This window comes from Myripristis murdjan, chromosome 1, assembly GCF_902150065.1.
Source record: "Myripristis murdjan chromosome 1, fMyrMur1.1, whole genome shotgun sequence".
Taxonomy (NCBI): Eukaryota; Metazoa; Chordata; class Actinopteri; order Holocentriformes; family Holocentridae; genus Myripristis; species Myripristis murdjan.
The window spans coordinates 22,451,121-22,467,824 of NC_043980.1; the positions used below are offsets into that span (position 1 = coordinate 22,451,121).

General features: G+C 39.9%; 1 protein-coding gene across 1 annotated transcript in view; it reads left to right on the forward strand.

Moving 5' to 3' along the window:
• Positions 1-16,704, forward strand: part of fbxw7 (F-box and WD repeat domain containing 7) — a 158,467-nt gene that overhangs the window by 68,211 nt on the left and 73,552 nt on the right. The window contains exons 3-4 of the mRNA XM_030044094.1: positions 1,868-2,116; positions 2,525-3,064. Coding sequence (XP_029899954.1) covers positions 1,937-2,116; positions 2,525-3,064 — 720 coding nt within the window. The 5' untranslated portion in view covers positions 1,868-1,936. The remainder of the gene's footprint in view (positions 1-1,867; positions 2,117-2,524; positions 3,065-16,704) is intronic.

Sequence of the window (16,704 nt, forward strand, 5' to 3'; positions counted from 1 at the left end):
GAAAGTGGATGATCAGCAGTAACTCTGTTAAAGCTGACTCCTCAAACACCGACCAGCAATATTCAGTTTACCATTGTTTTGTTTTTGTTTTCTTTGCAGCACATTCGACACGGCCCAGACAAAGGCTCCTTTTGTCCTGCCTAACTTTGGCTATGTCTACCTCATGCCCTGTATGAATCATAACTTGACTACAAATATACTTTAAACCACTGCTTTTTAGCCACGACCATCAACTTTTAAGACTTGGAGCCAATTGCTACATCACTGTGAGTTGAGCTCAGATGGGTAATGCATTGCTTTGCCACACCAGGGATCCTGGTTTCTAATCCTCAGTGAGTCAGTCAGGCCCCACCACTTTTATTCATGCATGCTGGCTTCCCCAAATGCGGAGTTGGTTGCAGCTCATCACAAATGATGTGCTTGTTTTATTTTGGTTTTCTGAGGGAGCAAGTATTGGCCGCCTCTCTGTGTTTTTGTCACCTTTTTGACCTCTGATGTGTTTGCATCGCTGATGCAAACTAGGATATGATTGAACATGTAGTTGTAAAACCACCGTTGCTTTACATATTGTGAAATTTGATGTTGTGAAGAGTAATTTTCAGCCATTGTGCTGTAGCCTAGTAGAGACTCATAGTAACACTTTTAGCATACAAGATTGTGAGCAGTGATCATTTAAATCTAGACAGGAATTCAGGTTGGGTAAATAGCCAATTTTTGAAATGGAAATGTGCATGAAACTTTTGTGTAAGCAAAGCAAACTGCACAGTCTAGTCTGTGTGCAGTTAAGTGTAGTTTGTTGCAGTGAATACACTGCAGATTAGAAAGGCTGAATGTTATAGTCCAGCTTCTCTGATCTTCAGTCTGCTCTTCCTTCACTGCTGCCCTTCTTTGTCAACCCTTGGCCATCACCCACTACTTGTAATGGTTTAACTATCTATTAATGCTCTGCAGCCATATGCACTTATACTGTTCAGTGCCTGTAAGCCTAAGCACATACGGAGTTGGAACAAGCTCCAGTCATAAAATCATCAATTATAATAGCTTTATTAGAATTTGTGATTTGTTATTGTAAGAAAGACAGATGCTGTTGTTTGAATTAGATGCATATCTGCACAAATGTGTGTGTGACTGCATCAGAGGGAGAAGCTGACTCATTGTAGATAATTCTCTTGGGCTGGTTTGATTTCTGCAGATAATTCTGAGAGATTTTTCAGAAGCAAGCCATTTAGTAGCTCGTGTATTTAGTGGGTTTGCTGTGATAAGCCAGCAAATGCATCATCAGCAGCACAGTGGATCTGGAAGATAAACAACTGATCTTAATAGAAAGCAAAAACAGCTCCAGATCTTTTATTTTCCAAAGCTTTTAGACTACACGTAACTTAATAACGTTGGCTGAAATGGATTCTGATGAGCCATATTTTTGCCTTTGTATTAGACAGATTAGTCTTTGTTTATTGTCTATACTAGGACCTGGAACACCAGTAGCAGTCAAGGCTAGCCTGCCTGCCTGCATTTGAGGTAGGGCATCCAAGGCTGTGTGATCTGAAGCCAAACACTCACTCCTACCTTCGCGTGTCTGCTTCGCTGAAAAGCAATTATGTGGCTCCTACAGCAAATGCTAATGTCCATTGTTTTAGTTCTGAGGCTTGAATAAAAGATGAAGGTTAGTCCCACTTTGTTTTTTCAGCAGGTTAGCAACTGAGGTTTGTTTCTGTCTATATAACAAAAAAAAAGAAAAAACTCAAATAGCATTAATAGCTAAATTCTTTATCTTTATTAAAAGTGTTGTTTTTCCATTAATATAGACCACTGATATATATTTGTTTTCTCCTTTTTCCCCCTCTCTCACTCCTATGTGTCTCTCCAGCATGTCAAGCCCTTCTCCTCCTCAGACAGCCTAGCGAAGGTCCAGGAGGTAGCAAGCTGGCTTTTGGAAATGAACCAGGATCTGCTGTCGGGGGGCAGCAGCAGCAGGCGGAGGCGGGGGCCGGGGGGGCCGGCAGCGCGAGGTAACGCCTCCTCCACAGCCCGGACACCCCAGCAGGCAGCTGAGGAGGGTGATGAAGATGAGCACAGGAACCGGGTTGTCGAGGAGGAAGAGCAGCTGCAGCACAGGGTAATTCCACCAGTTGAACAACATGCATGATATTCACATGAGAGAATATAAACAAGAGCAAACTTTGTACATCCCCACAGTACATTTGTGGCAATGAAATAAGTCCTTTCTGAATATGTTAAAAGGATTGTGGGAATTAAAACTCACAACTAAGGGGCAAAGAGTTACAGGTTGGGTGAAAAGCGCTGTAATTGTGAAAATATATTTTATTAATTAGATACTAATTAGACACTAAATGCTAATTTGTAAAAAAAATGTTTTTGAAAAGCTGTACACTGTGCCAGAGTTTGCCTTTCCCTAATGATCTTAACCAAGCAGGAAATTTTAGGCCAGTAAGAGCTCTACAGATGGATGTTTTCATTAGAGTATACCTTAGAGGCATTGTGTATTTTGTCTGGCTCTTCTCAGCCCGAGGCGGCACAGGTCGACGGTGAGAGAGAACAACCATGGGCGCCTAGTGAGTCGGGAGCCAGCAATGGCCCTCGGGGAGAAGAGGAAGTGGAAGAAGAAGAGGAGGGCCAACCAAACGAAGTGAACGGGGGAGAGAAGGGGGCCCGATGGATGTGGGGGGCCGAGCAGAGGCGGTTACGAGGCCAGCAGCTGGGAGAGGAGGAAGAGGAGGAGGAGGAGGAGAACAACAACAGCAGCAGCCAGCAAGAGGAGGAGGAGGGGGAGGAGAGGACAGAGGGTGGGGAGGAGCAGAGGAGGGAGGATGAGGAGAGGGAAGAGGGTGAAGATGAAGAAGAGGAGGATGAGGATGAGGAAGAGATGGACCAGGACAGTGATGACTTTGAACATTCAGTGGAGAGCGGGAGGGAGGAAGAGGAGGAGGAAGAGGAAGCAGAGGGGGAGGAAGGGCTGCGGTCTCCCTCTCTCAGGAACAATGTGTCTGCCCCCAATAACAACCTGGACTCTGGTTGCACACACCAAAGCTCATCCAACAAGAAGGTAAGCACCCATGAGCTCAGCTGTGTGTACTCTTTTTCTCTGATGTTTTATAAGATAAATAAATGATAATCAAATCCTCTCACAGCAGGTGCAGATGATTCAGAGGCGTCTCACTCACAAGCAGTATTGTCTTGGTTATTGTCAAATCACTGTAAATTTCCCAGAAAATACATGTGGTTTGGAGATAAAGGGGTTATTGTTGGCGCTAACCTGGTGTGCTGCATATTTAAGTCCATAGTGCCCTCTTTTGACAAAAATATGTAACCACACTGTGATTTCATCCTGTGCACCTTTTTAAAATAATACAGTAATCAATCCCACCTAGTGGCTGGATTCGAATTTTGCAGGGTGCCTTTTCCTGTCTTAGGGTGGCTTCACTAAAGCCCTCATAGGCCAATATGAAAAGACATATGGGGGCAATTTTGATTGTTTAAATGCGATTTGTCTCTTCTTAGAGAACAGCGTCTCCATCCATAGGGCACCAGTGCTAACTGAACGGTTTGATAAGCAGGGAAATTACAGAAAGCATATTATGTGGCTGTCTCCATCACCAGAGCAAGGGGTTGTGGACCGGTGTTTGATGCAGCATTTTTCTCTGCTTTTAGTAAAGCACCAGCAGTGTTTGGTCACAACTGCAGAATTGTTGGAGAATTATGTAATTATATAATAATATGGTGTTGCTCTGCACATTTTCTTTCTTTTTTTTTTTTTACCAGCAATATCTCCTGTGTTCCAGAGCCATTTGTCATGCAGTGTTTGACTACTTTTTAATACAGGAGTGAGCTTAGCAGGCCTCTAGTGGATTCTTATCTTATCTTATCTTTAGATTATATGTACATTGTGTAGGATCTGAGATATCAAAGCATATTCATGCCTTTCAGTTGGAGTGTTGACATTATGAGTGACAACTGTGGCTAGAAATTGTGACAACTATCTAGTGTATGTGACATTCAAAAGACACCTGTAACAGGGTGCATTAGTAATTGCACAAATATGCTGGGTTCTAAAGACACTGATTTCTGTTACTACTTCTGTCATTTTAATGCTGGTGTCTTGTGTCACTTATGACTGACGACACAGGTCTAATGAGTATGTTCCAGTGACCTCCACACCACCGGTGTGTGAAAGTTGGCCAAAATGTTTATGTCCCAAGTTTGGGGACATATATTTTCTATACCTTTTGCCTCATGGCTTACATAAAATCATGCATTTTTACAGTTTAAGATGCCTTCACTTGCCACATTTCCTTGTTAAAAATTTTTAAAAGCCTCATATTAAATTTTTGAGTTTTACCCATCTCTCTGAATTACTTTTACAAGAAAAAACATTCCAAGGGAATATTCAGCCTAGCTTGTAACAATAGCAGATAACCTATGCAGATGAAAGGTTATCTCTTTTGAGGGAGATTATAATGCATATTGTAGGCACTGCAGTCTATTATATAAGTCCATTTCTATTCAAAATTTGCACCAAGGCAGTAGATGGAACTAGATAGTTGTGTCTTGAATGAAAATCATTGCCAGATGGGCAGAGAAGGCCTTGATAATGCCATTGCTGTACTTTTAATATCCTCATTTTGACTTGTGTGCAAAAAAAAGTGATACTGAGTGGTAGCAGAAATAGCAGTAGTAACAAGAATAGTCTTTCCAATAGTTAGTCCAGTAACAACAGAAAACACTTTGACTGTGCAGTTTCACTGATTATAAGAAAAATTCAGAATATAATCACATACTGTATATATTCATATGCTGATTCACAAGCCAGTTATTGTTTCTTTGGAGTTTTTGACACAGAAAGAAGTGAGCATTTTCAGTTAGCACTTGTGACGAGTGTCGTATGTATTATCTGACTCTTGACATTGTATTATTGAACAGGCTTTGGTGTCCTTTTGACTGGACTTTGGTATAGTCGGCCTGTCTGGTGTCCCCATACAGGCGGTCATGGAATGTCTTCTATGCTGAGCCATGTGGCTTTTCCTATAATGGCCTCTGGTGTTGAAATGTGCCACTTGTTTTCTTTGTGGCCGTCTCACTAAATTTTTTGTTAGTGGGTAGAAGCAGCCTTTTGACTGAGGTTTTTTAAACCACCAGAGGAAGTGACAGAGGGCATATGGTTAGATACTGTGCCCATCTCAACAGTCACTGAGTGCTGGAGCTGTGACAAGGATGTCATCAGCAGCGGCGTTTGATGACCAGTACTCTTCACAGCCATCATGATTGCTCTGTAGTCATGACTGTCTTCAAACCCCTCTGACAATGGGAAACTTCACAGTATGAGGAAGCGTGCATTGCCTTTGGTGTACCTTGTGTGTTCTTTGTATGCTAATTGACACATTAATGTTCATGTAATTGAGTGTGCCATGTCTGTTGTCTCTGTATCTAGTGAGCTTTTGATTCTTTTGATTCAGATATTGCCCTTATGAACACTAACCTAAATATAGCAACATGCCTTTCTGTGCCTCTCACCAGCTGCCCAATAGATTGTTAAGGTTTCAGACCGGCACCATTGCAGGCCAGCTGCCTTTGATGTTGAATGTACACATTCTGTGCAGCTGCACTAAGAAGGCAGAATTAGGAGTGGTGCCGAAAGATTAGTTCAACATCAAGCATATGATACATATTTTGATTAATATTTTTATGTGTTGGGGCCTGCACTGGTTATTGTCACTTAAAACAAAACTTGATTTGTTTACTTTGTAAACAGTTTCATCCTTTCAGCAAATCCTGGAAAATACTTTTTGGACTAGTTGTTAAAATGAGACCCATTGGAGAAGAAGTGGTATTTAGGACAGCATTTTCATTCCATACATGAATGAAACAAATCATTGAACGTTATTGCTGCAGGAATGCGACTTCCTAGGCATCTTGACCCTGATAGTGCTAAATAATATCAGGTAGCTATCTATTTAGAGGTATGTAATGTTTGCTTTTCCAGTTATTTAAAGAATTTAAAATTATGAGTTTTGCCCTGTGAGTGTTTTTGTAGTTGTGTCTATACACAGTAAAACAATAGGAAAATAATATATGATCTGTTTATTTATTGTGCCAAAGTTTCTCAACTAAAACCAATGAATGAATGATACCCACTTACTATAAACTGACTATTAAGTACCATAGATAAGCCAAATACCTATAATTGAACTATAGGAATACATAAACTACTTACTACATTCATTCATGTATTTATTGTGCCTGGTGTTTTTAGGATATTAGTCTATCTTTCTCTGTGTTTATTTGCTCTTTAGCCTAGTTTTGTTGTCAATATTCCTATAAATAAATATATAGCCTGTGGGGAATTTGCTAAATGTTTAGAATATGTATTTCACTATTGGAAACATGTCTGAACAGCATTAGTGCATAAATGGTTAATAGAGTGTATTGTGCAAACTCTTTTTGTCTTTGTCAGCCCGCCTCTGCTGTATATGAGAGGAGCAGTGTGTTTATGGCGAGTAAGGGTATTTGTATATGGGTGGGTGGGTATGTTTGTGATATGATTAGCATGCCCCCAGCATTTTTTAGGTCCATTTTGAACATGGGTGCGCTTCACACAATGTTACTGGTCATCAGTGCAAAGTTCTCTCTGGCAGCAGGGTGCCTCCTGATTTAGATGGGCTGGCTCCTGTTTATGTCAGTCAGCTTGGCACAGCATGTTGATACATTACTCCATGAACTTACTGGATGCAGCTGTAGACCTAAGGACGTCAGAGACTGAAAGTACAGTAAAGGTTAACATTGAATTAGAGAGTGAATATACTACCGGTCTCAGTGGGACAGCTTCTCTGTCTTTGAGTGGGTCATATGAATGAAAGCATAATTAAATACGTCACTGTGAATCATCGGAGGCATAGGCCTTTGGTGGCAGACGGAGCTGCAGAGTTATGATAAGGCAGAGAGGGAGAGCAGTGAGAGGGCAGACTGCATGGGTGTTACATTGACACCACCACCGGCTGGATAAAGCTTTGACTTAGTGGGATGAAAAGAAGCTGGGCTGTAGCCAGCAACCGAGATCTGGCAACCTTAGTTTGAAATAGTGCTTGGATATGGTGTGGGCTGTGTGTATGAGGTAGAAAGACACTCAGAGGGAAAATAGATTGTCACAGTCGCAACACATTTGAAACACGATAACAGAACATCATGATAAAGCTACTAAGAAATAAAATAAATGCCATATTTGCTTCTCTGCGCAATCTGATCTATTATCATATCAGCATGTGACTGTACTCACAGTACTGTGTCCTTAAATGCCCTCCTCGCATTCTAAGGCTTCCGCATAGACCTTTTTGCTCCATTGACTTTTATGATAAACCACACCGCATCATTTGATCTGCTGTTAGATAGAGAGAGACTATCCTATAGCGGTAAGGCAGGTTTTTTAAGGTGCTCAGGAGCACCTCAGTGTACCCTGACACAGCAGTTGGCTTTTGTTGGGCCATCATTGAACGCCTGTGACCAGTGATCTCCCATACTATTTGCAGTGTCACTTTCGTGTCATATTCATCTGCCCATATCAGCGGCCAGACACCTGGCCATTTCAGCCTGTCGAACCAGTGATGGGGCTGTTAGTGAGAGAGATCTTTCTGATTGGCTGTTTAGTCTAAGCAAATCTTGGCTTGAAAAGGTAAATGGAAATGAGCAAAGACAGCAAACAACACTGTTCATGGCACACAGCGAAGGCACTGCAGTTTTCAGCTTCACTTTGTTTGCAGATTTTGTTTGTTCCAACCACACTCAATTAGTATAATGAAACCGTTCAGATTCAGAGTGGTGTGGAAATGATGGGCTGACACTAGTTCATTTCTCTGTCTTCCAGTCCTGAGGCTTCTGTTTTACTTTTTTTGAATTGCAAATAAAAACTACTGCCACTTCCTATGGAAAATGATTTTCCTCTCACTCAGGCACTGAAAATGCATGCTGTCGTGTCAGTCGGGGTCTTGGTGTTGTTGTTGGTGTTGTGTTCAGAAACAACTTTAAGGAGGCAAGGTGTGTTGTAGTGAGGCAACACAAAGCAATCTGACCATCGGCCTTGGTTGCTAGGTCTTTTAGGCTGACTTGGTGTGTCCCTGGCCCATAAGAGCCAGCTGTAAAAGTTAACTGATTTGCTTGGTCTTGGGTGTACAAAATTTTGTTGTGCACGATGTATTAGTTTAGACTTCACAGAGCTTTTGGAGTCCTGTCTATGCAGTGTGCATTTGTAGTTATATACCTGGTAGAATGGTATTCAAGAATTCAAGAATTTTTCAGGCAATGCTGAAGATATCCACATATAGATTTAATATTAGGCTTAGTGATTCTCAGTAACAGTGTAACAGTTCTACCACAGCACATTGTTGTTAAGGGGTAGAGTTTAGCTAGACATCCAGTTGTTGTCAAAGAACTGTTAAGGCTGACTGCTATTAAGCATTGACAAGAATGTGACAAGTCTGAGTCACAGCAACCTTAAGTTGGAAACAAATCTTATGTGTGAGACCATTACTCTCCCATGACTATCATTTATAGGTATCTCTCTTTTCCAAGGCCTGTTAATAGGCCATTATTTGCACGCAGCTACTTGTCTAGTAGACCTCTGTTTAGGGATGCATCTACCTGTTACCACTGGTGAATGACAAAACTTTAACATACCTTATCTTAGCCAGTAGGCATTTGATGATAATATAACTTATGGTGCAAATCATTTTAAGTATTTATCAGTTATTGAATTGGCAGTTACAGCACGTATTCAGTTAAAAAATGTACTGTAATTTAAGGTCTTGAAATTAATGAAATATGCAAAATTCATCAATGAATATGATTTTTTAATTTATCTTTAGACGAGCTGCCCTATTAAGTTGCTGCAACATGTAGACTACCTGATAATGGTATCATGTAATTTCATAGTGATGAGTCCTGACTTTTCACACCCTGGTTGTCAGAATATTGCTGCAGCTGATTACATTGTGAGAAGGCTGCAGAAATATGATTTAGATTTAGTCAGCTTGGTGAAGCAATAGCTAAAGGAGACTTGGGGCTTCTCCAGCTTGAATGTTTCAGCCGGCATGAGGCTAAGTATAGCATGATCTTAAAAATATTTTGATGTCAGCTAATTGCTTATGCTCAGATAAGACTACTTGTTGAGAGACAAGGTTCTTATCCTCCACCATCCTGGTCTTTTAGCCTTTCTCGGACCATCCTGAGAACACGACATCAACTCCCTGTCCCATCTGGTAACTCCATCCCTAGAGCTATCATAGACATGGGCATGAATATTTCATCCCTGCCTATTTATGTATGCCCTTTCTGGAAGATGTTCTACTATTCTCCTGAGCCTAGCTCCCTGTCTTTAAGGCTAAGTAGGGTTGTCGATTGGCTAATGAGGCTCTGTCTTGCCTGTTGATATCCTGCCTAGGCCAGATTCTATACAGTTTGAGTAGCTACACTATAGACTTTGATTCTGAGGCACACCTTTGAGTTTCCATACACTGCAGCCATTTGGATGGGAAGATTGTCACGTAATGTTTGCTTAGATGTGTTTGCTGGTCAGTATGGATGTTTTCACTCTTGGTTCAATCCAGCCTCTCAAGTTTGCTCAGACCTCAACCTGCCAAAAAGTCAACCATACTGAGACCAGGGAAGTAGTCTGATTATGGTTAATTTATATTTTGTCTCGAGCTGCGATTTATTAATTCATTGTGAACACATACTATGACCACGGTAAGCGGTAACCACACAAGAAAAAAAAAAAAATACAAAAAAATACCGTACATACTGTGGAGAGCAAAGGGTCCTGTGGACTTTAAGAGATTGCTGTGTTCAGTTTTTCACACATTTGTGTCAATTCAGTTAAATGTCATTTTCCCTTTCTTTTATTTTCAACAAACTGATAAAAAAAAATGAGGAACCCTGGTATGGGTCTGAATACTAATTTATTTCATTAGTTTGAGTCTAGTTCTGGTGTGAACAAATGGTCTGAGATCTCATGCACTTGTAGAGCAGAACACAGAACTGGGTCATCTCTGAAGTCCACTTACAGATGTGGACACAAAGGGGGTTATTCGCTGCTGGTTAACTTTACTTTAAAAGGAATGGATGTCATTAATTTGAAGTATATGTGGAAACACCTGAAGTTTGAGTAGTATTGAGTCTGCAGTGCAAGTGTGTCTCTTTCTGTGATCTTTCTTTCCAGCCATGAGTCACTCAGACACCCTCACTTGTTGTTTCTCCCCTTTTGGCCATCTGTCGGAGTTGGATATCTCTGTCCAAAACACCCAGGTGAATATGGCTTTCATTTTGTGAGCTGCGATAAGAGGACAATTAAATATAAGGGCAGTTTGAGGTACAGCCATTGCTCCAGTCATTCTGAGTGCGTCTGCACATACGCATTACCAGTCATTACCACTAATTAAAGCTGCTTCCAAACAAGAGGCAGCCTGCTTATTGTAGGTGGCATCTCCCACACACTGGCCTTGCCACATAGGAGATATGGCAGAGCTTAGCCACAAAGGACCACTGTTTCACATCCACCCACAGGAAGGCAGTTTGACTCACTACCACCACGTACTGAAAACTTGTTTTTATTGAAATTTAAACTCAGCTGGACTTCCAGGTAATAAACAGTAGGCTTTGAGAATGAACACCTTAACAAAATGGTTGCATATCACTTCAGGTGAATCAGTTTGCATCAGATACAAACTGATAAACCTCCACTTCCTTACTGCGTTGGTGATTGGCTGTTTTGAAAGGTTTGTCTTTTTAAGGATAATTGTATTTGTAGGTAACAGCCCCCATGGCATATATCTCTTTCTTTGTCTCCCTCTTCTCTGTTTTGTCGCAAATTGATAAGAAAAACAGCATCAGAGAAATGTTTAGGTTCTATCACATGTAACAGTGTTATATAACAACAGGATTGAAACCAGGCTCTGACTGATAATGTACTTAAGACATTTGCGGTGCAGAACTGTTCCAGTCGTGGACAGCAGAGGGAGGCAGTGGTCTTAAAGTGATGTTTGTAATATATGGCTCACAGGCTGCTTTTTGCAGCTGTGCCCAGACTACATCACAGGCTTGGCTGTCTAGCCCTGTGCAAGTGGATGAGCATGCATGTGTTTGCTTGGGGGTTTTACTCTGTAATGCTTCTTGTGTCTGGCAGAGGTTTTGTAGCCTCTGTGATGGATTATGTAGCGACAGGGTGAGGATGGATTGGATGACAATGAGATACTGTTGTTTCAACTGATAACCGTGACTCTCCGAATATAGAATATTGCATCATATGTATCGTTTTTGAACGTAATAAGGATGAACAATTTTAAATGCTAAATAGCTACCCTTTTTGTTCCTGTCAAGCAAGTAATTTACAGAGTAACCTTAGTAGTTCATTGTCTTTATCTTAAGCAAGTTTTGGGGCCATAAACTTACTTAAGTGTTATATGTCTTACTTGAACACCTAATTAAGACTTATATAGAATATTTTAATCAGTCAAAGGTTCAGATGTGATCAGTCATTGCCATGCCTCACCCTTTTCTCAAGTGTTAGCTCAAACAAATTTTCAAGTAATCCTGGGTTGGGTTGATTGACAAATGATAAACATTCTTCTTCAGCTTTACAATCTCACATAACACAAACACGCATGCACGTTAACGTTGGCATTTCCTGTATGTTTTTGAACAAAATGTTTTCCTTACCCTGTGGTAAAGCCTGCATTTCACCCTGCTCATCCTGGCACAGCTCCACAGGGATTAAGCTGGGATAGCTCTCTGTCACTGTACTCTTCCTCCAATATTTGAATGAGTGCAAATAGAAGGTGTCAAAGATGTTGGGCACTATTATTATAAGGCACTCTCATTGAACTCTCTGGTGCTACATGCTTAAATATATTTAAGGCTGGCCAGAGGGTGTCAAACACATGTGATTTTTGAGCAAAAATTCCTGTCTCCAGAATAGCCCTACTTGGTGAAAACATGAATAAAGTCATTGTGTTTTTAAGTAGGCATTGCAAATGAATCTTCAAAGCCTGGAGCACAGGTTTATTATTGTAGTTAGACGTGACATTCAACCCATGTGAACAAATGTGCTGCCTTAGCCCTCATTTATAGTCCCTTTCATTCTAATGTTGATTGAAAACCTGCATTAAAAACAGAGATTAGTTCTCAAACAATGTTTAATTGAACAGTTTATAAAATATGTAGACCTGGTTTATAGCCAGGCACATTTTTCTTCAGAAGTACTTCCAGATTACAGGTAATTGATCAAACCCTGTTTGGGATCAATAAAGTAAATCTATCTATCTATCTAAACCTGTTGTGCCCCAATGGCATGCTAATTTTCTGGTTGCATACACAGTGGAACTGAGCCCTCATGTTATCATCTATTATTTAGAGTCTGTAGGCCTATGTCATGGTTTGTGGCCAGTACAGTGGTGGATTTGACCACTGATTTGCTAAGGTTTTCATGTGCTGTCAGCGTTTGCATGCGTATGGCAATACAGCAAGCTGCCAGTGTTTTTAGGTAGGTGTGACATCAAGTAAGGTACAAGAAACAAAGAGGCTGTATTTTAGTCATAGACAGGGCCCCACACACTATCACCATCATCATTATCATCTTCACCACAATACCGCACGTTTGTGCTTGTCACACTCCCAATTTGTACAGTAATAGCTTTGTTTCTTGGGCTGTTTGTGGTTAGATTTCTCTCATGTTTCTTTTTTTTTTCTTTTCTCTTGATTACCATGTACTACACAGGGTTTACATGTCCAGTCATACCCTGTCAGTCTCAGTCAGACTAAGAAACTGAGATTCAAATATGTTTGACCTCTGGCACCTCAGTAGTTTTGCTGTCAGTCTGATTTCAGGGGCGGCCTCCTTCGCAGGACATGGTCTATGAAGGTGTGGTGTTTAGACGAGTGAAGGCTAAGACCTTCTTGCTAGCTAACAGTTGCTAATTGGGATGGTCTGCTGAGGATTCCCCTGTGTCATCGAGGTTTCCCTTAGCATAGCCTCAGCAGCTGTTACTCATTACATGTTAAACATTACTCCAAGAGAAAGTATGTTGACATTCAAAAAATGTATCTAACCAAAATTGCAAAGCTTTTAATCCTCATTTTAAATCACTAATTTACTCTTAGTTATACCAATTAACCTAGGTGACTAATGAAAAGAAGGACAGGTTGTAATTAATTTTTAAAATTTTGTCTTTATTGTATTTGCACTTACATGTGTAATAACTTACATTTGTAGTTTTCACTTTCCATTTTACTTGCTGCTACAGTAGTTTAAAGATGACACCTGTGCAAAATGGATTATGGGATATGGAGGATGGCAAAGGTGTCTTCTGAGGTCTGCAAAAAGAGGGTTGCATACTTGGGCCATGTTTGGGAGGGACACTTTGGATTGGGACAGCCTTGATGAGCGAGTGTGATGTATGTGGCGTGGAAATGCAACTTTCAAAAGAGGCAGCTCCTGCATTGGGACACAGCTTTGACGTTTCTCACCAGTGACCCAACGTCAACCTGCCAGTAATAATAGGAAACAGTATTAGATGAAATCATGCATAAAAATGATTTGCTCCTGCTGGAGTTTTGCTGATGTGTTTTTTGAGCATAATATCAAACACATCTTGGGTAGTGCAATAAAAATTGATGTGAGGATGAAAAAGAAGTTTAAATTACAGGGATGAGACAGTGGTGTCATCTGGCATCTGAAATAGTTATTCCTCCCTCTTTTGGGTCTTTGTTAATGGTCAGGCTCAACAGTATGACCCTGTGTTCACCTTTTTATCCTCGCAGTCTTCACAGATCCAGAAAAAAAGGTAAAATTCAAACATATGGTAATCTGAACATCAGGTCATTGTCAATCCTTTACGCCTACATACAACCTAGAAATACAGAAAGATAAAGCTTATAAACCCAGCACTACCAGCTGACTTTGGAGTAGAACAGTTTCCTATTGATTTTTTTACTCTTTTTTGCTCCTGTACTGTCAACATTACTCGACATGTAAAGATACGTGCATCGACCATGTCAAATCCAAAATGCATCTCAGAAGTTAAGTAAGCCAGCAAACATAAAGTGAGCTGTTCTTATTGCAGTCTTTTTAAGAAATTGAAAATTCAGAAGCATAGCTGTCAAAAATAATGTATACTGCAATTTTTAAGGATTTGAATACTGTGAATTATTTTTGAAATTGCACTTATAGTTCTACTTCTCATTTATTGTTTATCTGCACTTTACTTCATGCACTATTTCTAAGCTGCTCTTTTCAAAGCAGTGATTAAAGGAATTTCAAAACTAGGGATGGGCATTTCAGGCAAAACTGCTATTTGCTAATCATGGGGAACTATTCATCAACCAAATGCTGTCGTGTGCTCTTAACAAATAATAAAATTTACAAAGTTTCTACGTTGTCAACAAAAACTGAACATCCTAAAGTTTCTCAAAAGGTAGAATTTATGGCAGAGCTGTTGCACTGAACTGCATTACATTGTATGGGTGGACCTAATAAAGTGGCCACTGAGTGTGTGTATGTGTGTGTGTGTGTGTGTGTGTGTACGTATATGTATATGTACATGTTGCTATTTGAAAATTCCATTTTGCTAATGTTTTTATCATTGTGCTTGATACACAAAATTAAGCTGCATTAAAAATGGGTAAAATGCATACAATTCAAGTCCCCAAAAAATAAAAATGGAAAAAAAATGGAGTTTTGGAAAAAATAAAACAAATTTTATAGTGCCATATCTAAGTTGCTCACAAAACTAGAGCCTTATAACGGAAGTACATGAGAATAGGTGGCAAAGGTTGAGGTTGAGCAAAGGTTCCCTCGTACAGAGCGGGGGCAAGTGTTTCAGAAGACCCAAGGTTGAATCTGCTTGCGTGCCTGGAATTCTACTAATTACCTTTGGGTGATCATGTTGTAGCAGACTGGAGCACAGCAGTGTGTCTGTGTCACATAGCTTGGTAGCCTGAGATTAGCTTGAAAGCTCATATAACCTCTACGTAGAAACGGGAGCTTTATGAAGGTCTCGGACATGTGGAAAACAAGCACGCCCTCACAGGTGTCCCTTTGGTTGCTTCTCATATGTGGAAGATGATCATTCATGCTTTGCTCAGTTCGTCAATTGTAAGGGAAAATGATATTGTCCATAGTTTAGATAACTAAGCCGTTCAGATAAATTAGTCAAATCTTTGCTTGTTTGAGAAGGGGGAAAAAAAAGAAATAAACCTTTTCTTTAATAGGGCCTTGTTTTACCTTAAATGTTGGATGTAGTTTTTCAAGTAATCTGATAAAAAGCATTAAAAAAAAAAAAGGTTAAAAGGGTTTAAAGCTATTTTCTACAACAAACAGGTCATTTTGTTCAAAAACAAAGAATTGCCAGCACATTTTTTAACAGAAAATGACTAGACTGTGTCATTAAAAGAGTAGACCTGCTGCACTTCTAACATACACAGAAAATCAAAGACTATCTTCATTTCCAGGTTAAAAATCACACTGTTTGTGTCTTTTTTATTTATTAGTTTCATTAGTCATTTGAGGCTAACAGACAATGCATTTGTTTAACTGTAAGAGTGCTTTCCTCATTACCTTAGAATTTTTTTTTTTTTTAACATTGAACAGATGGCTGCACTATCTATGAGGTCCTGCCTTTTAGTTATATCAGAAAGACAATATTATTTACATTCAAAATACAAATATGCCTACAGCTAAAACATACAAATGAAATTAATAAAAGCGACGAATGTCATTTAAGATTTAATTGCATCTCTCAATAAAATCATGCGTTATGGCACTGCTCGGTCATGCAGTTTGTTCTACTTTAAAAATAGAGCAATGAATTTACAAGTTTAATTGATAAATTATTTTTTGTTAAATTTTAATTTATTAAGTCCTTATCATGATCATGCCAACACTACCTTGTGTACACATTTGCTAAAATTCCACAGTCCCAATCCCAATTAATCCGAGTTTGTTTCCAGCTAAGTTAATTGTTGATTTTTATTGAATTTGTTGATTAGTTGTTGCAGGCTTAGTTGAATGAATGTGAAAGGGCAATGTGCTGGGATAATCAACACTGCCTGTAGTCAGACAGATAGAGAGTTGTAAGGAAATACTCTTAGCTCTACCTGTCCCTGTGTGACTTTGAAACTCTTGACAGTGTGAATTTGAAAGACCTTTCAAAGGCATTGTTCTGGAGGAAAGAAGTGCATAGTTATATCGATTGCCATTCCCATACTCTAAACTTTCTTAAGCACAGATGGGTAGAAAGGTTCAAAGAGGTTCAACCTCACAGTTCCTCTTTGTAAATTATAAAAGTCTATCCTTGACAAATGGTCAAGTAAAGCCTTGCTGAAATGCATGTGTCGCACATACTCACATTTGGCAACTGTGCGATTGGTCTCCTGAAATATCCTCAGCCGCTTTGCTGACATAGAAAAGGTTATTGAGATTCCGTCTCACATTGGTGCACGGAAGAGCTGGAGAAGGTTTGCATCAAACAAATCATAGTTGGGCTAGTGGTGATCGTATATTTCAATGTGTGTGTTCTGCTGATAGTTTTCAGGGAAAACGTTTACTTCAGGCTTTCTGATGATGTTGTTGGCCACTGTGTACAATTGGCATTTTCTTGGACAAGTTGGAAGGACCAGGGCCAAAGAATGACCGCAACGAGGAAGCTC